The sequence below is a fragment of the Salmo trutta genome, chromosome 10 (genome assembly GCF_901001165.1).
Source record: "Salmo trutta chromosome 10, fSalTru1.1, whole genome shotgun sequence".
Lineage (NCBI taxonomy): Eukaryota > Metazoa > Chordata > Actinopteri > Salmoniformes > Salmonidae > Salmo > Salmo trutta.
In genome coordinates this window covers 18608235-18628388 of record NC_042966.1, presented here as the reverse complement: position 1 = coordinate 18628388, position 20154 = coordinate 18608235, and the positions used below count along the sequence as shown (strand labels likewise).

The 20154-nt window shown below is 42.1% G+C and overlaps 1 protein-coding gene across 2 annotated transcripts; it reads right to left on the bottom strand.

Moving 5' to 3' along the window:
• Positions 1 to 299: 299 nt before the first annotated feature.
• On the bottom strand, positions 300 to 11695 carry wdr45b (WD repeat domain 45B). Of its 2 annotated transcripts, XM_029764745.1 has the most exons (11): positions 11341 to 11695; positions 9008 to 9082; positions 8747 to 8776; positions 8040 to 8141; positions 7703 to 7790; positions 5436 to 5530; positions 4864 to 5054; positions 4605 to 4690; positions 2970 to 3071; positions 2500 to 2621; positions 300 to 600 (listed from the first exon to the last, which is right to left on the bottom strand). In XM_029764745.1, the coding sequence occupies exons 1-11, from the start codon at positions 11405 to 11407 to the stop codon at positions 494 to 496; spliced, it is 1065 nt and encodes a 354-aa protein (XP_029620605.1). In that variant the 5' UTR covers positions 11408 to 11695; the 3' UTR covers positions 300 to 493. The 2 variants fall into 2 exon arrangements, with proteins under 2 accessions (XP_029620605.1, XP_029620606.1); XM_029764746.1 differs by lacking the exon at positions 8747 to 8776.
• Between the last annotated feature and the right edge of the window lie 8459 nt (positions 11696 to 20154).

Genomic DNA, 20154 nt, shown 5'->3' with positions numbered 1-20154 from the left:
GCACACCCTATAGTTAGATTAGGTGGTGTTAGTTGACAAGATTTGTTTTCTATGCATCTACCTATTAGAATCAACGCTATACACCTTTAAAAAATAACCGCCCGATCATCGTACATTTCACAGAAGACATCTTTAAAAAGCAAGTCTCCCTCTTTCGTCCTCGGACTAGCAGGACAAGGAGGCCCAGGTGACATCCGTTAGAGTGTTCTCGTCCCCGTCTTCCTGTAGTTGTCTAGTTGTACAGGGAGTCTTTAAGTAGGTTTTGTCAGAGGGCACTCAGTCCATCTTTCATTCCTCTGTTGTTTCCGAGATGGTGTCTCTCTCACCTTCTGACGCTCCACCATGTAGAGTCCATCAGCACTGGGTGAGCAGAGACATCATCTCCTCCTCCTTTTCCTCCTTCTGTCCATCCCCCTCGTCCTCCTGCTCCTGAAAATAAACCCATCCGCCGTGTACACGTCTGTCCGTTTGCAGGAGGTGGTAGGGTGAAAGGTCAGATCTTCTCGTCTGTCATCTCCAGGAACTGTGCGTAGACGTCTCGGGAACACTCCCCCTTCTGATTGAACAGGAACTTGTAGTAGCTGCCATCGGCACAAATGGCTGAGGAGAGAGAGAGGTCATAATAAGAGACCATACATCAGCTATATTCTCAAAGAAAAACTTTTTTTTATAGAAAAGTATCCATAAATCTAACACAGTTTCCCGCTCAGTTTAAAATGAGTCAATGGTGTCAACAATAAAAACAATCAAATAAGTGGTGTCAAGTCAACAATAATATACAGTACCTGTCAAAAGTTTGGACACACCTACTCATTCTAGGGCTTTTCTTTAATTTTACTATTTTCTACATTGTAGAATAATAGTGAAGACATCAAAACTATGAAATACCACATATGGAATCATGTTGTAACCAAAAAAAGTGTTAAACAAAAAAATATATTTTCGATACTTCAAAATAGCCACCCTTTGCCTTGATGACAGCTTTGCACAGTCTTGGCATTCTCTCAACCAGCTTCACCTGGAATGCTTTTCCAACAGTCTTGAAGGAGTTCCCACATATGCGGAGCAACTGTTGGCTGCTTTTCCTTCACTTTGCGGTTCAACTCATCCCAAACCATCTCAATTGGGTTGAGGTTGGATGATTGTGGAGGCCAGGTCATCTAATGCAGCACTCCAGCACTCTCCTTCTTGGTCAAATAGCCCTTACACAGCCTGGAGCTGTGTTGGGTCATTGTCCTGTCGAAAAACTGTTGAAAGTCCCACTAAGCGCAAACCAGATGGGATGGCGTATCGCTGCAGAATGCTGTGGTAGCCATGCTGGTTAAGTGTGCCTTGAATTCTAAATAAATCACTGATGGTGTCACCAGCAAAGCACTCCCACACCTCCTCCTCCGTGCTTCACGATGGGAACCACACATGCAGAGATCATCTGTTCACCTACTCTGCGTCTCACAAAAGACACGGCGGTTGGAACCAAAAATCTAAAATTTGGACTCATCAGACCAAAGGACAGATTTCCACTGGTCTAATGTCCATTGCTCATGTTTCTTGGCCCAAGCAAGTCTCTTCTTCTTATTGGTGTCCTTTAGTAGTGGTTTCTTTGCAGCAATTCGATCACGAAGGCCTGATTCACACAGTCTCCTCTGAACAGTTGATGTTGAGATGTGTCTGTTACTTGAACTCTGAAGCATTTATTTGAGCTGCAATCTGAGTTGCAGTTAACTCTAATGAACTCATCCTCTGCAGCAGAGGTAGCTCTGGTTCTTCCGTTCCTGTGGCGGTCCTCATGAAAGCCAGTTTCATCATACCGCTTGATGGTTTTTGCGACTGTACTTGAAGAAACTTTCAAAGTTCTTGACATTTTCTGGATTGACTGACCATGTCTTAAAGTAATGATGGACTGTCGTTTCTCTTTGCTTATTTGAGCTGTTCTTGCCATAATATGGACTTGGTCTTTTACCAAATAGGGCCATCATCTGTATACCACCACACCCTTCTCACAACACAGATGATTGGCTGAAACGCATTAAGAAATTCCACAAATCAATGCACACCTGTTAATTAAAATGCATTCCAGGTGACTACCTCACGAAGCTGGTTGAGAGAATGCAAAGAGTGTGCAAAACTGTCAAGGCAAAGGGTGGCTACTTTGAAGAATCTCAAATGTAAAAAATATTTTGATTTGTTAACCACTTTTTTTGGTTACTACATGATTCCATATATGTTATTTCATAGTTTATGTCTTCACTACTATTCTACAACATAGAAAATAGTAAAAATCAAAGCAAAACCCTGGAATGAGTAGGTGGGGTCCAAACTTTTGACTGGTACTGTATGTGTCAATATGGAAGAAATGTCCCTCTGAATCTGTCTATAAACACTGGGCAGGAAGTAGCGTGTAGCTCATGACTGCACTGGGCTCTGTTCCAGAGGTCTGCCAACACAAACAAGTACTCAGAGAGATACTACCTCGCGCACACACACACACACATTACTCACCTATGACAGAGTTGGGTTCTGTTCCGAAGGCACACACACACGGCGAGTTTGATGGAACCTGGAACTTGGAGAAGCTCCACTTGGAGCTGAAGTACTTGGGAAGGAAACTGGCCGAGGCTAGGCTAAGAGTAAAAGGAAACAACAAATGATTCAGGGATGGGTTTGGAATTACAGGAAGCACTGGTAAGGATTCGAGAATGGGTTTGGAATGGAGGCTGGTTTAAAGATTAACATTGAAAAACAATGTGCTCACTTTGAAGTTATTCCTCCAAAGAACAGGGTGTATATCCTTGAACAGTCAATAAGACAGCTCTCTCAAAAAGAGCTTCATCACCACTGGCACTCATCTCTGACCACACGTGCAACAAGGCACTACATACACTTTTGATCAATGTTGCAGAATTTGGACTTCGGTTAAGAGATCAAGTTGACAATGCAGAGAAAGGTTAAAATGTTTGGCTCAGACCGACCTGGACTGTTTGTTCCTCTTGGGGTCCTCTGCAGCGAATATGTGGACTGTACCGTGGTCACTAGACACACAGATGAGGGATGCATCCTGGTTGAAATTGATGCTGGAGAGGGGAAATAAGTTACCAAACAGGACTAGAACAGCAACTTACTTACTTAATGTAGTTATCGTACCTAGCAACCTTAAGACAGGTACACTAACTGTAAGTCACTCTGGATCAGAGCGTCTGCTAAATGACTCAAATGTAAACATTAAGCCGGGTGTACACTACACGATTTTGGCCACGATTTAGCTGTCCCAGACAAGTTTGAGAACGGAGACAAAATCCCCATGTCGTTGCCTACTTGGGGCACGCGACCGTCACCGATGCTTGTTTAATGTGAGAGGGTCAAAGACACAATCTGGGGGCTACCGACCTCGTCTTTGAACAGTTTCAGACGTCCTTATATTTCCAAACATGTCAAATGAAATTTTACACGTGATTAGCAGATGTTATTGCGGGTGTAGCGAATTGCTTGTGTTTCTAGCTCCGACAGTACAGTAATATCTAACAAGTAATATCTAACAAATTACACAACATATACCCAATACACATATCTAAGTATGAATGAATTAAGACTATATACATATGGATGAGCGATGTCAGAGCGGAACAGACAAAGATACAGTAGAATAGTATAGAATACAGTATATACATATGAGATGAGTAATGCCAGATATGTTAACATTATTAAAGTGACTAGTGTTCCATTCCTTAAAGTGACCAGTGATTTCTAGTCTATGCCTATAGGCAGCAGCCTCTAATGTGCTAGTGATGACTGTTTAGCAGTCTGATGGCCTTGAGATAGAAGCTGTTTTTCAGTCTCCCGGTCCCAGCTTTGATGCACCTGTACTGACCTCGCCTTCTGGATGATAGCGGGGTGAACAGGCAGTGGCTCGGGTGGTTGATGTTCTTGATGATCTTTTTGGCCTTCCTGTGACATCGGGTGGTGTGGGTATCCTGAAGGGCGGGTAGTTTGCCCCCGGTGATGCGTTGGGCAGATGTTTGATTTTATCTGCACAAAATCTCCAATGCTCTTGTAGTGTAATGTGCAACAACACGTTTCGAGAACGGTGATCAGCAATAGCCAATGAGAGCTCACCAGAGAAGAAGCCATTGAGATGATTTACGTAGTACTGAGTCACCCAGAATGTGTAGACTCTCAAGCAGAGCGATGGCTACTTCTAGTATGCATTTGTACTCCCCTTTAACCAAAGCCAAAGTGTCAAATCGTTACACCTCTGAAGTGCACAACCAATGTTATTCAATTCAAAATGTTAGCTAGATATTTCAACTCTGTATGGCAAGCGTGAATGTCTGACTGAACGTTTTTGAGGCTGCTTTGAGCCACAGTTCGTAGCTACGTTAAATCTAACCACATCATTGTTTTTGCGAGACAGCGCGGTAGCAAGAAACCTCAAGACCAAGCCACATGGTTTAGTGTGCCCACCACTATGTTGGCAACACAAAAACACTAAAAGGAAAGACGGTTGTTTAATGTCAGAATTTAGAAAGTCGTGTAGTGTCCACCCCGCTTTAGAGCATTTCTCACATCTAACTTCAGATGAAGAAAAGGCCCAGGTTGATTGTTCTCACCAGTAGATGTTAGCAGCTTGTGACCCTCGCCTCAACTCCTGAATCAGGTGGCCTGCCATGGTGTCAAATATTCTGATCAGGGTCCCCTGGAGAGAAATAAACAAAGGCACCGAGACACAGCGTTGGGAGTTGGTCACCCCTAGTCAACAAGCAACAAGGACAACCAATGCTAGATATAAAAAGCCTAAGGCACTGTCTAAGCCCAGGAGTAGTGTTAAAAGGGTTAAGCCGATGAGAAGTTCTAAAGGGGTTGTAATACTTTCTCGGAGGCAGTGGCTATCCTGGTTCCCTGCAGGTTGAGGGCGATGCAGCACAGCGCCCCCTCGTGGGCAGGGATGTCCACTGGAGGCTTCTCTGTGTTGGCAAGGTCTACAATCTGCACGTGCCCAGAGTGGGTCCCCGGGAACGCCAGCAGAGAGTTGTTACTGTTGGGACACAGTACACACAGACCTGGGGGAGGAGGGAGAGAAGTTATGGATACAGTCATGGAGAGAGAATGAGAGAGACAGCGAGAGCAAGAGAGAGGAAAGGGGAAGAGAGGAGAGCAAGAGAGAGAGACAGAGAGAACGTGTCGATGGCTACACATTACAACCATGTAACACTCTTGTGAAGGTTGTGTGTTTACATCAATTATGAGCGTGTCCAATATATTTAGCGTAGAGAAAGGGGGAGAGAGAGAGAGAAGCTAGGACACATTACAACCATTTAGCATTCTTGTGAAAATGGTTTGTTTACTTAAATGATGGGCGTGTCGAATACATCTAGCAGGCTGGTTAGGAATCTGAGAGCTGCAGTAGACAGTAGCTGGACTGTCTGTGTAGTAGTACTGACCTTTGGGGTTATAGCAGGTCTCAAACACATGCAGCTGATGAGGGTTGTGGGTGAACGTGAACACTTTGATCATAGAGTCCAGGACCACCACGATCCTGAGGACATCAGAGAGATGCAGACATTAGGCTCAAGACTGAGAAAAGGGAGAGATCTGGCCCACTAACATACAGCAATCTAATGGGGAAACATTGGTAAGAAAACATTTCACTACTCCTGACGCCAACATATTACTGTCTAACATTCCCTTTAATGTTACCTAAAAAGGTGAACATCTTAACAGTCATTGCTGTTCAGGCAATTCCTGAGTAGTCCGCTAATTCAGCCATCTCAATGCACCAAGGAGCTATAATGTATACCATTACTGGATTATGACATAGTAACTGGTTGGAAACGATACAGTACTATGTAATTACTGCCAGTCTAACAGGTTCTGTGCCTAACATGCTGACCACACCGCTCACGTTAAGTGCGCGAGCGTTGCAAAATAAATGTACACAATCATTTCATCCAAACTGCTCGCTCGCGCCAACGAGCGTCTGCGTAGCTAGGCTCTAAAATAGAACTTGATTCTATTTTTGACGCATGACGGACTGCAAGTCCCGCCTCTCCCGTCTCCTCATTGGTTTTTAGGAGCATGTACCCACGTGGGTGATTGAAAGATGAACTGAGGTCCACACTCCAGTTGGTGGTGGTAATGCACCTTAAAGTTAGTTGCCAACCGAAAGTCCAAAAAAGAAGAAGACTGAAGGAGGAGAGATTACTAGAAACTAACTAGGTTTACCCTTTTATCTGTGGATTAATCGTCAAAGTAGAGGACCTTGTGCATTTCAGGTAAAATAACAAGCCAATGTTTATATCCCAGGACAAATTATCTAGCAACAGCAAGCTAGCTAGCTGAATTACGTTTCGACCTGTCCCCAAATTAATATAGTTGGTTCAGAGTTAGTTTCGATATTTCAACCTGTGTGTCCTGATCGCATCTGGTGTGGATGGACAAAATCAACATGCGCGTGAGGGCGTACGCGTGTTCCCAGTCTCGTCAGGTTGTAAGAAGAGGGAGTACAATCACAGCCAGTTATTACTGTACTCGTACCATCTTCCACCCTCTCTGTGATGTAACTTAGGCTAAATCTCATATGATATCCTATTCCCTATCAGTGGTGGAAAAAGTACCCAATTGTCATACTTCAGTAAAAGTAAGGATGAACTAGACTTGTGGAGGTCTACAATTTTTCTTCTGAGGTCTTGGCTGATTTATTTTGATTTTCCCATGATGTCAAGCAAAGAGGCACTGAGTTTGAAGGTAGGCCTTGAAATACATCCACAGGTACACCTCCAATTGACTCAAATGATGTCAATTAGCCTATCAGAAGCTTCTAAAGCCATGCAATCATTTTCTGGAATTTTCCAAGCTGTTTAAAGGCACAGTCAACTTAGTGTATGTAAACTTCTGACCCACTGGAATTGTGATACAGTAAATTATAAGTGAAATAATCTGTCTGTAAACAATTGTTGGAAAAATTACTTGTGACATGCACAAAGTAGATGTCCTAACCGACTTGCAAAAACTATAGTTTGTTAAAACAAGAAATTTGTGGAGTGGTTGAAAAACTAGTTTTAATGACTCCAACCTAAGTGTATGTAAACTTCCGACTTCAACTGTAAGTATCAAAAGTAAATGTAGTCGCTGAAATATACTTTATTAAAAGTAAAAGTATAAATAATTTCGCATTCCTTATATTATGTTTAGTGAGTCTGCCAGATCAGAGGCAGTAGGGATGACCAGGGATGTTCTCTTGATAAATGTGTGAATTAGACAATTTCCTGTCCTGCTAAGCATTCAAAACGTAAGTAGTACTTTTGGGTGTCAGGGAAAATGTAAGGAGTAAAAAGTACATTATTTTCCTTAGGAATGTAGTGGAGTAAAAGTAGGCAAAAATATAAATAGTAAAGTAAAGTATAGATACCCCCAAAAACGACATAAGTAGTACTTTAAAGTATTTTTACACCACTGTTCGCTATACAGTGCACTACATTACTTCCAACCAGATTGCTGTGTCATTGTGTCAAAATTCTCCTGAAGGAGCAGCCATTGATGATGAAATCAATCCCGGCAGTGTGAAACACAATGATTGCATTCGTGGTTGGTCGTAAATGCTTCGAGAGGGAGTTAAAGTGGTACTAACTTCTTACTTCATTTGTACTGGCACGCAACACTGCTGAGAGAGACACATTAAGGGAAGAAAAAGGGTGGGAAGTGTTCGTACCTGTCCCTTCGAAGCTTCACTGCTTTGACTTCAGTGGAGAACTCAATTTCTATAACCGTCTTTTTCTTCAGGTCATCCCAGATCATCACTAGAGGAAAGCATCAGAGGACATGGTGGGAATTACAACCGACAAGACCAACATGACATGATGACGTTTGTCTCTAGTGCCAGACCAATGTAAGGAAATAACAAGATAAGGTCAACGTGATGGAAAAGTCTACCACTAGGAGATCATTTTGGGGGTTCCAAAATATCTTATTTCTAATGCTCATATTACATATGTCACGGAAAGTTCAACACAAGCACCACACACACACACACAGAGTAACCACCATACCTTTGTTAGGTGGGTATTTGGGCTTTTTCCCTCCTCCAACCAGCGCTAGGTAGTTACACCTGAACAGCATCTCCACATGCCCGACCCCGCCCTCCATGAACTCTGGAAGACACATACAATCACCTCATTGGCCATTAAGCTGTCAATCTGGTGGGTGGCGAGTAAACTGAGCCAATGAGAATCAAGGGTGTCGCCTCAAAAACCACCACAATTATCCAAACCATTATTCCAATAAGATCTATAAATGTTACTAGAAAGAGCCGTCCCTGATAAGGAGAATTTAAATAGTTTTAATATCTCAAAGTTTTACTAAATAGCAAACAACTCCTCACTCCATCTGCATATTAAAGCAAACCTTTCCAGCATGCACGATGCATCACTGTAATAAAAATTACTGTAGTCCTGCTGTTATTTAGACCCATATCAACAAAAGCCTGCACACCCTGCAGCAACCCTCCAGAACCAGGTTAGGCCCTCCCTGGCCTATACTATAGGCTAATCCTTTCCCTACAGTACTAAAGACAGTACAGTAAGCCATTTCCTATTGTGACTTTGGACAGGTCATGTGAGGAGTCACATGTGCAGGGCTCAGTGGCGGAATGATTAACTTCCTCATATAGCCCTCCTCATCCAACCAGAGCACCAACCCAGCCACAGACAGACAGATCCATCTCATCTCACACACAGCAGGAGCAGGAAGGAAGTACCTTGGCTCTCGCTGTCACAATGCTGTGTCCCTGTGTGCAGCAGAATGGCCTCGATTTACTGCAAGCAATGCTAGTGACCCATTTAGTTTATTTACATATCAACAAAATGGCTACACAATAACTTTTGATTAACAGTAAACCGTGAAAAAGGGCACATTATGATGAATCATAATTATCAAAAAGGATATGTTTGATACACTTCTAATTATGATGTTATGTTTCATATTTGCTGTACAGTCATTCTTTTTTACATATATTTACCTTGTTTTTCTTTCTCTTTGAGTGGATCTGTGTTGTACACTCTGAACCCATTCTCCATTCCGCAAGCAAAGCATCCTGGAAGGAGCAGACAGACAGACAATACCAGTGGTTAAAACAACCCTGATCAAAGCTAGGTCCAAATTCACAGTGAATGAATAACCACAATATTTATCCATCTTCAAAGACATCATGATTATGAGGGAGATAAACTAGTCTATGCTTCTAGTCAGGTTCTCTCTTTCCTATCAGATTTGGAGCATGTCCTACTACTCCAGTAACCTGAAGTTGCCTGCGAGGAATGCGCACACAGTGAACATTGAGCAGTGTTTGAATATTAGCTAACAGTCATTGCTTTGTTTGGAGGGAGACCCATTCATTCATTGCTCAGTGAAGAAAAGCTGACTAGGGCCACCCACCCACTCCCACACCCGACCCACACGCACTGGTACCAAGCTTGTACCTGTCACATGTCTGTCTGCCTAGACTGATATGAAATTGTACTATCTGATTCTGCATCTAAAATTATTTTTAAAATGATTTATATGTTATGAGTTTAAAAGGGAAGGTATGTGGTGCACTTGACCAATTTTGATGTGTAAATCATAATTAGTCTTTCCCCTGCCAAGTCTAGGGCTACACTAACTAAACAATGGATCATCATACTCACAGCTTGAGCTAGCTTGTCATGTACAGTAATCTATTTAGTAGTATCTTAGCAGTTGTCAAACTAAAGTTCTAACCACAGATAAAGGGGGCAGTTCTAGATTTGTAATAACCATGATTTGTTCCATATAACGTTAAATATGTAGCTAAATTAGCTAGCTAGCTAACGATAGAGATAAAAATGATAAAATGTTACAACTCTGCAAGCATATAGCTACTGTAACTGTAAATTAATAGGTGTTTATTTGACATTAGCCACAACATTAGCGCTATCTTGTGGAACAGTAGAACCCCCACACAGCTGTATTTCCGGCTAGCTAACGTTTCGTTGTTAGCTGATGCTAGCGTATTATTAAAATCTAAAACGTGAGAGCCCAACATATCCATGATATTTAGCTCTTAATATGATTAAATATCAGAGTTACATGTAATACCATTTAGTTTGCTCAAATGACAATCCAATCACTTGTATTTTACAACAACTGAATATTGCTAACGTTAGCTAGACATAACTAACTAGCAAACTAGCTTAGGCTGGGTGTAATGCTGCGTTCATAACCAAGTGGGAAGTTGGTATTTACCACATACGACTGACACCCCAAATTGAACGCCCCTCCTACTGGTAATTGCTAGTGGGAAACTCGTCAATCATCCCTGAGCTCCACATGCTGACCTTACATAGTCAGGAAATTACCTTGAGAACAGAATTTTTGGCAGGTTAAATAAAACATTATTTATAAAAAGCAATATATTAATACGTTTTTTTGAGCATATAATACTTTTACAAGCATGACAGCTGTACTTTTAGTTGATGGTTGACACAGATTGTTGGCCATTAGCAAATCTGAGTTTATTAATGAGTCAAAGCACGTGAATGCATCCAACAGAGGGTTATCCAAGAAGCAGGTTTGAGGAGCTGGCGAAGTAACTTTGGTCAACTGAGTTCAACTCGGGATAACCGGCCATAAGAAAGTGGCTCACCTTTTAGCCAGGTAAACAAACCTGATTCAGGGCAGGCTAACTCATTGCTAACTCCACTTACCCTGAATGAAATGACTGAGCTGTGAGTTGAGGAGCAATTAAATCAAATTCCCTCCCTCTTGCAAAGATTGCATCATCATTAAATATAGTTTTTGCCTTGGCAGCAACTAATGGGGATCATACTAAATACAAAGATGGCACCAGCGATAAGTAATAAAATAAAGACAGTGCTTCTAAATGCCTATTTCACACCATAGCCTGCTGAACTTGCAAGATAACTTTTCTTTCATTTGTATTTAGGCACAAATGAAAATGTGGCACTGACTCACCCAATAATTGATATTTTAGCATTGTCTCAATGAAGAGTTCGGCATTCGACTAGCCATGTGCGACATGTACAGGCAGTTACAAGCCTGCTAGAGTTAGCGGCAGGCGGAGGTGCAATATCCACCGTCGTAGTATGGATGAATTCTGAGCTGGAATGTAAAGCTAACTGAAATTAGTTAAATAAAGGTTACATTTTTTTTTAAGTAGATCTAACTTGCTTTACGACGTCACAACTGGTAATTACCACCTTCCCACTTGGTTATGAATGCAGCATTACAGCCCGGCCTCAAAACGTCGTTAGGATGGCATCGTCGACAGAACTGGCAACCAAAGAAGATTTCGATGAAGAGACAATTTCTCACCATGATCCTGGTTGAATCCCGCGTACAGTAGTCCGTTCCCATGTGCGTTTGATGGTAGTAAATTCATTATTTCGATCAGATAATCACAGTCGTACGTTAGACAAATTTCCACAGAATGCTAGCTAGCTACCATTTTTCCTGTGCCAGACAGCCAGTTAGGAAAAACAACACAGCTCTTGGTTCATCCAGGACGCTCAAAAGAGCACCGAGTGATCGAGTGTGAGTTTCATCAAAGATGGTGGATAAATGAAGATAGTTCAATCAGGCCGTTTACCGTTGTCTGCTTAAGGGGATGGCACACCCATAGACACCAATGCGATAGCAGTCAGCTTTCAGAGGTTCTCAAAGTTGGGAGAGGTCCGTGGAGGTACTGCAGGGGTCCGCGGCCATATCTCAAAATATGTTTTACATTTCATTTTTTAAAATTTAATAATACTAACAACAGATTAAACTAATTTTGGCCAAGGGATCCATGGAATAAGTAAAGTGTGTAATAGAGACTCAGTGGAGGTGTCATAATTCCCATCAAATCTAGCGGTCAAACAGGAAAATGGTTTCAATCGTTTTTCCACCATTCATTTTTCCCATAGGGGATTTTAGAAACACTTAAAATAAGGGCAGTGTTTTGTGTAGGCTTACCCTGGCGTGACGTTTTGATAACTGAGCAAATCTCTCTTGGACAAGGTAACCTTTATCAATATATTTGCCTGTAATTACCCACAAAAATTAAATGCTGATTGGATGCTAATGTGGCTATCATACACAAGTACTACACATCCTGTCGCAAGCTTTGACTTAATCACTCAAAGCCCAAGGTGGGAAAATCCTCCACACAGAGCCTTTACTGGAGCTGTGGGATAAGGTAAGCCCTGTTTGCTAGCTGCTAACAAGCTATTTTGGTTAGGTCAAAGATCTGTGGTTAACTAGATGCTTTTAAAAATTATCAAGATATCCCCCGACTAGTTACGTGTACAACACACGTTACCATCCTTACAAGTAAAAAGAAAATCAGCGTAGGCTAGCATAATTACCTTTTTAATTTTGACAAATCCTTTGTGAGTTAGCTAGCTAGTTAATGTTAGTTCACGGTTTGTGTAGTCATACTTTTTTATGAGGTCAAATCAAATAAAGTTTTTTTGTCATGTGCACCAACTACAACAGGTGTTGACCTTACAGTGAAATGCTTACTTACAGGCTCTAACCAATAGTGCAAAAAAGGTATTAGGTGAACAATAGGTAAGTAAAGAAATGAAAAGACAGTGAAAAACAGTAGCGAGGCAATAAAAGTAGCGAGGCTACATACAGACACCGGTTAGTCAGGCTGATTGAGGTAGTATGTACATGTAGATATGGTTAAAGTCACTGTGCATATATGATGAACAGAGAGTAGCAGTAGCGTAAAGAGGGGGTGGTGGGACACAATGCAGATAGCCCGGTTAGCCAATGTGCGGGAGCACTGGTTGGTCGAGCCAATTGAGGTCATATGTACATGAATGTATAGTTAAAGTGACTGTGCATATATGATAAACAGAGAGTAGCAGCAGTGTAAAAGAAGGTTGTGTGGTGCACACAATGCAAATAGTCCGGGTAGCCATTTGATTACCTGTTCAGGAGTCTTATGGCTTGGGGGTTAAAACTGTTGAGAAGCCTTTTTGTCCAAGACTTGGCACTCTGGTACTGCTTGCCAGAATATAGCTAGCTAAATATTGCCTGGTGGGCTAGCTAGATAGGCACCTTTGTTGGCTACATTAGTTAGTGTTAGCTAGCTAACATTGCACCCTATCTCACGTGGTGTCGTTGGACTTCCCTGACAGGCGGTGACATGCTAGCGAATGTGCCTAACGTTAGTGATTAGCGCTAACTAGCTAATGTTAAATATTCACTAGTTAGCATGTGGGGTCTGGGGAAAAGTCTGACCACACGAACAGTGAGCTAAGGGTAACTAGCAGGCTAGCTAGCTCACAAAGGACTTGTGGGCTCAATATTTTGACATAAAAAACAAATGGTTTTGTTCCATGAGTACATCTGTTGTGCATGACTAATCAAATGACCTGTGAAGTCAGTTATACATGTCAGCAGGGATGGATTAAGCTAGCCCGAGTCCAGTACTTTTCACACTGGGCTAGTAGACAATCTGCCAAACTAGCCTGACAGCAGATGGGCGGACTGGGTCTGCAGCTGCCATTTTCCGGTAGGAAAGAGAAATGGCCATGTATTTACTAGGAAAGGAAGCTCATCCACCATGGCAGAAGAGGAAAAGCCAGACTGTTGAATGGGAAACAAGAACAAACAATGAGGCATGAGGATTGGGTGTTGAGGGACCACTTGCCACATTGTCCAAGGTGTGCTTATGTTACGATAATCAATGTGTTTTCTGTCCAGATAAAGATGATGATACAGCATTGAAAAATACCTATCACTGACAAAATGTTTTGTTTATCAGTCCAACAGGAGTGCATCCCTCAGACCATCCAGTGCATGGACATCTTAGGCCAGTGTGATCCGAGCGTCCAGTTGTAGAGACTACAGCAACTTGACCCTGTGGACGGACAGGCCAATAACTCATCAAATATGATACAATATTGTGTAAAACATTGAATTTGGCGGTCACAGTAATTTATTGTTAATTAACATAAACACATTTAGCATCGCCTGGCTACACAAGCCACTGATGCAGACCTTTGGAACATCTACATTTTAAAAAGTCTACTAAATCCATGTAATATAGCCTACACCTTCACAATAAATCCATGATTTATATTAGACAGGTCTAAAGAAACATGATATGAAGAAAATGTAGTCTATTTCAGAAGAACATAGTAGCATCCTCTGAGTTGTTAGGTCCTTATCTGGCTATGCCAAATGGCTGTGGGCTACACTAGTTCATTTAGCAGACAAGATTTGCATAGAATTCCGTGGCATTATTTAATAGTATGAAGAATACAATTGAACATAGCTGAAAGGATATTTTCTCCAAACGATTTGAGGGAGTGTGCACATACTGCTATTCTGTGTTGAGTGGTTAACAAAGATAGGCATTCCTATTTTTACTTAATTTAGAATCATTAATATAACTTTAGTAGCTCTACAAACATTGGGCTGTATGTTTAGATGTTTAATACATTGTAAGGCTGCATGATGCGACTCTAATGATGATTTGAAAAAAGTCGCTTGAAAGGCATGAGCTCCGCTTTGTTTTTTTGCGCAGGCTGTACACACTACATCAGTCACTCGTTCACAGTTTGACAAGCACTTGATAATGCCTAGAATTTCACAGTGGCAGCCCCTTTGTGTGGCCGAAATGCACCCTAAAAAAAATCCATGCCTTTTACGGCCAATGGCCGTTGTGTCCTTCTCCCTGAGTGCTGAGCACTCTGAATCACTGCTCACTCACATCACTCTCCACCATGTGATCGGGTCTTTCTCACAGGCTACAAGTGAAGACAGACACATCGGGGACGCAATTGCGCGCTACCATTGGCTTCCCTGAAAATAGGTACTGACAAGAGAAGCAATATGAGTCTGTCAGAGGTCATCACACTGGATTGGGAGGGTGATGGAGGTTTTGGTGGTCCACACAATGAAGAAGGTGTCCCTTCCAGTGATTAGGAGCTGACCTGGTGCCAGTAAGGATGGTCTTCAGAGGCAGTAATACCCTCCCTCCTTGATATAGAAATCCTTTGACTTCACTGCCTCTTCAATGACAAGGTCCCTTGCACCATAGGGACACTTGACTTCTACCACTGCTGTGGTGCCAACCAGACCATCCGGTGAGGCACCCAGGATCCCAGACCCAGTGACTCAAAGCCCTGACTCCTGTACATCCATCCCTGTAGCCATTTTGAATGCCTTGATGCCCTCTTCGTTATCTGTGCCCCACTTTACAGACAACACCCCATCCATTGACTGATCTGAGGACCCTTTTTAGCAGCGAGGGAGAAATGAGCATGGCCCTAACCATTGCTCCATAATTGCTGGCAGTCAACCTCCCTCTCCTAATGTGCCAGTTGGGGTTGGTGCGCTGTCCAACTGTTGCCTGCCATATAGCTTCCTCCTGCTCCATCCACAGCGCCATGCCAGACATGATGCCTGCATGCCCCAGTTGCCCTTGTTTTTTAATAATGTCCGGTACAGACAGGGAGGGTAGTGGTTGTTCTGGCTCAGGTTCAAGGAGTCATGCCATTCCACTGAACCTTCCCAAGAGACGGTTCCTTAACCACTCCTCTGTGGGCTCTAGGGACTGAGGGTTGTAATTCTTCGGCCGGGTACAGGTCCTCCACTGAGTGTACCTGGTTAGACACAGCTTGCTTCCTCCACCATACTGCTGATATTGTGAACCGCCAAAATATGCTGCGTGGCTACACTTATGAGCTCCATGGAGGCATTCGCATGTGTTAGAGAGAATCCCCTGGTCACCTATAGAGGCCTGCTAAGAGGAAGGATGTTGAATGCCACATGCGCTTTCCATACATGACTTTGAAAACCATGAAATGCATTTGATGTAAGAAATGTAGTATATAAATAAAGTTTGATTTGATTGATGACATTAAAGCTGTAGAATATTTAATAAACATTTTCACGAGGAAAGGTGCAGTTTTTCCATAAACTTTTAATTGATAACTTGACATATCAATAATATAGTGGGAAGGATCCTATAAATCAAGAATCAATTCCTGATTCTATGTGGATTATGTTGGAGAGGCTTCCATTAAAGAACACCCTCTGTGTTCTGTTAGACAGGTAACTCTTTATCCACAATATAGCAGGGGGTGTAAAGCCATAACACATACTTTTTTTCCAGCAACAGACTATAATTGATAATGTCAAAAGTCGGACTGAAGTCTAATAAAACAGCCCCCATAATCTTTTTTATCAATTTCTCTCAGCCAATCATCAGTCATTTCTGGAAGTGCTGTGTTTGTTGAATGTCCTTCCCTATAAGTGTGCTGAAAGTCTGTTTACTGTAAAATAAGATTGTATCTGGTCAAACACCATTTTTCAAAAAGTTTACTACGGGTTGGTAACAGGCTGATTGGTCGGCTATTTGAGTCAGTAAAGGGGGCTTTACTATTCTTAGGTAGAGGAATGACTTTTGCTTCCCTCCAAGCCTGGGGGAACACACATTCTGGTAGGCTTAAATTGAAAATATGGCAAATAGGAATGGCAATATCGTCCGCTATTATCCTCAGTAATTATCCATCCAAGTTGTCAGACCCTGGTGGCTTGTCATTGTTTTTACCTCTTCCACACTAACTTTACGGAATTTAAAATGGCAATGCTTGTGTTTCATAATTTGGTCAGATATACTTGGATGTGTAGTGTCAGCATTTGTTACCCGGCATGTCATGCCTAAGTTTGCTAATCTTGCCAATGAAAAAATAATTAAAGTAGTTGGCAATATCAGTTGGTTTGGTGATGAATGAGCCATCTGATTCAATGAATGATGGAGCTGAGTTTGCCTTTTTTCCCAGAATTTCATTTAAGGTACTCCAAAGCTTTTTACTATCATTCTTTATTTCATTTATCTTTGTTTCATAGTGTAGTTTCTTCTTCTTTTTTATTCAGTTTAGTCACATGATTTGTCAATTTGCAATAAATTTGCCAATCGGTTGTGCAGCCAGACTTATTTACCATTCCTTTTGCCTCATTCCTCTCAACCATACTATTTTTCAATTCCTCATCAATCCACAGGGATTTAACAGTTTTTACAGTCATTTTGTTAACGGGTGCATGCTAATTAGCAACTGGAATAAGCAATTTCACAAATGTGTCACGTGCAGTGTCTGTTTGCTCCTCATTACACACCACGGACCAACATATATTATTTACATCAATAACATAGGAATCACCACAAAACTTATTGTATGACCTCTTATACACTATATTAGGCCCAGCCTTTGGAACTTTGGTTTTCCTAGATATGGCTACTATATTGTGATCACTTCATCCGATGGATCTGGATACTGCTTTCAAGCTAATTTCTGCAGCATTAGTAAAGATGTGATCAATACATGTTGATCATTTCATTCCTGGGCTGTTTGTAACTACCCTGGTAGGTTGACTGATAACCTGAACCAGGTTGCGGGCACTGGTTACAGTTTGAAGCTTTTTCTTGAGTGGGCAGCTTGATGAAAGCCAGTCAATATTTAAATCACCCAGAATATACACCTCTCTGTTGATATCACATTCATTATCAAGCATTTCACACATGTTATCCAGATACTGACTGTTAGCACTTGGTGGTCTATAGCAGCTTCCCAACAGAATGGGCTTTAGGTGAGGCAGATAAACCTGTAGCCATATTACTTCAACAGTATTTAACATGAGATCCTCTCTAATCTTTACAGGAATATTGATGGGGTCAACTTGGGGTCATGATAGGGGCTGCACCAAATGTTTGACGTATTATAATAATTTATTATGCTTATGTTGTATTAATAGAAGGGGAAGGGCTATAAGACCCCTCCCCCACTACATTTATAGGGTCCTAGACTACAGATTAACAATATATTGTTATATTGTTATAAGGTTTAATATTGTTCCACAGTCTTTTCTAGTCTCTGCCTCTTATAAAGAAACGGTCTGGGAGATGTGTGAGTTATTGAAGTCATCACAGGGGGTCTGTGAGAAAGCGCCTCTATATTTTCTGTAAATATTAGAACCTTGTACCGCTTGCTGTGCGGTAGCAGAGAGAATGACTTGGGTGGCTTAAGTCTTCGACAATTTGGGCCTTCCTCTGACACTTCCTGGTATAGAGATCCTGGAGGGCAGGGAGTTACGCACTACCGTCTAGCGCCTTGCGGTCGGATGCCGAGCAGTTGGAACAAGGCCAGTGCCAGGCCCAGGCAGTGAGCTCACTCTCAATCCGAGTCTGACCTGATTCACCTAACTGAGAGAAAGCCTAATTAGATTCTTGAAAACGATACTGTCTGTCTGACTCACCTACTAACCATGTAGATTGGACAACACAAACACTTGGCTTGCTACGTGTGGAAATAAAAAAGTATGGTTACTGTCAAAATGAGTTATAAAACAAATGTAAACAATTTAGACATAGGTGTGAGATGAAAAGCGCATTGGCTTGTATTGCATTATTCATTTGGAGGTAAGCTTATCATCACGATCAATAAGAGAATATTGATTATTTTGAGCTTTAAACGCGCTTGCCGCCAAATGACGATCTATTCGGTTGCAAATGGCTAGTTCGCTAGCTAGCTGTTGCCAGTGACTGACAGGTGGCGATTCAATTCTATTCTGGCGTTTGCGGGTTTTCTGATCTTTTAACTACATTAGATTCAATAACAAACCGACCAAGAGGGAAATAACGTTTTAATGTTACACTGGACGGGGTAATGGGGAGCTGCACAAAACAACAAACCTAGCCTGAACTGCCTAGCCATAAATCACGGTCCAGCAGGAGGTATCTCCCCAGAGAGATAAACATCAGAGAGAAAATGGGGCCCTCCCCACTAATTATTGCCCCCAAAACTATGTGCAGCTGCCCTACTATTACCATGACAACCTCATAAACAATGAAAGTGACTGGTTTTACCAGGTTGGGGCAGGGTCTTCCCACCCTACCTCCTGAGGGTCACTACAGTATTAAGACATTTTTCCAAAAAAAGAGGAATGCTAGCCGCAACCCGAGTGTATGACAGACATAACTGCATTATTATTAGTATCCACCAGAGACAGACTTTGAGCTTCATTAGATTACATTTAGCTAACCATGTAGGTTGCTACACTACATGGCCAAAAGTATGTGGACAGCCATTCAAATTAGTGGATTTGGCTATTTAAGCCACACGTGTTGCTGACAGGTGTATAAAATTGATCACACAGCCATGCTATCGCCACAGACAAACAGACCACTGCGCCACTCGAGATCTGTTGCTCTGTTGCTCTGTTGCAGCCGGCCACGACCGGGAGACCCATGGGGTGGCACACAATTGGCCCAGCGTCGTCCGGGGTAGGCTGGCAGGGATGTTCTTGTCCCATCGCGCTCTAGCAACTCCTGTGGCGGGCCAGGCGCAATGCACGCTGCCACGGTCGCCAGGTGTACGGTGTTTCCTCCAACACTGGTTTCTGGGTTAAGCGGGCATTGTGTCAAGAAGCAGTGCAGCTCGGCTGGGTTGTGTTTCGGAGGACACATGGCTCTCGACCTTCACCTCTCCCGAGTCCGTACGGGAGTTGCAGTGATGGGACAAGACTGTAACTACCAACTGGATACCACGAAATTGGGGAGAAATAGGGGTAAAAAAAATATATAATAATAATACTAAATAATAAATAACCAAAAATAAACAATGGCCTTAGCTCAGTGACTTTCAATGTCAATGTCAAGAACAAGTCAGTTCTTCAGATTTCTGCCCTGCTAGAGCTGCCTCGGTCAACTGTAAGTGCTGTTATTGTGAAGTGAAAATGACTAGGAGCAACAACGGCTCAGCCGCGAAGTGTTAGGCCATATAAGCCCACAGAACAGGACCGCCTAGTTTTTTTCAATTTATTTTTATTTCACCTTTATTTAACCATGTAGGCCAGTTGAGAACAAGTTCTCATTTACAACTGCGACCTGGCCAAGATACGGCAAAGCAGTGCGACAAAAACAACAACACAGAGTTACACATAAACAAACATACAGTCAATAACGAACATATAGAAAAATCTATGTACAGTGTGTGCAAATGTAGAAGAGTAGGGAGGTAAGGCAATAAATAGGCTATAGAGGTGAAATAATTACAATTTAGCATTAACACTGGAGTGATAGATGTGCAGATGATGATGTGCAAGTAGAGATACTGGGGTGGAAAAGAG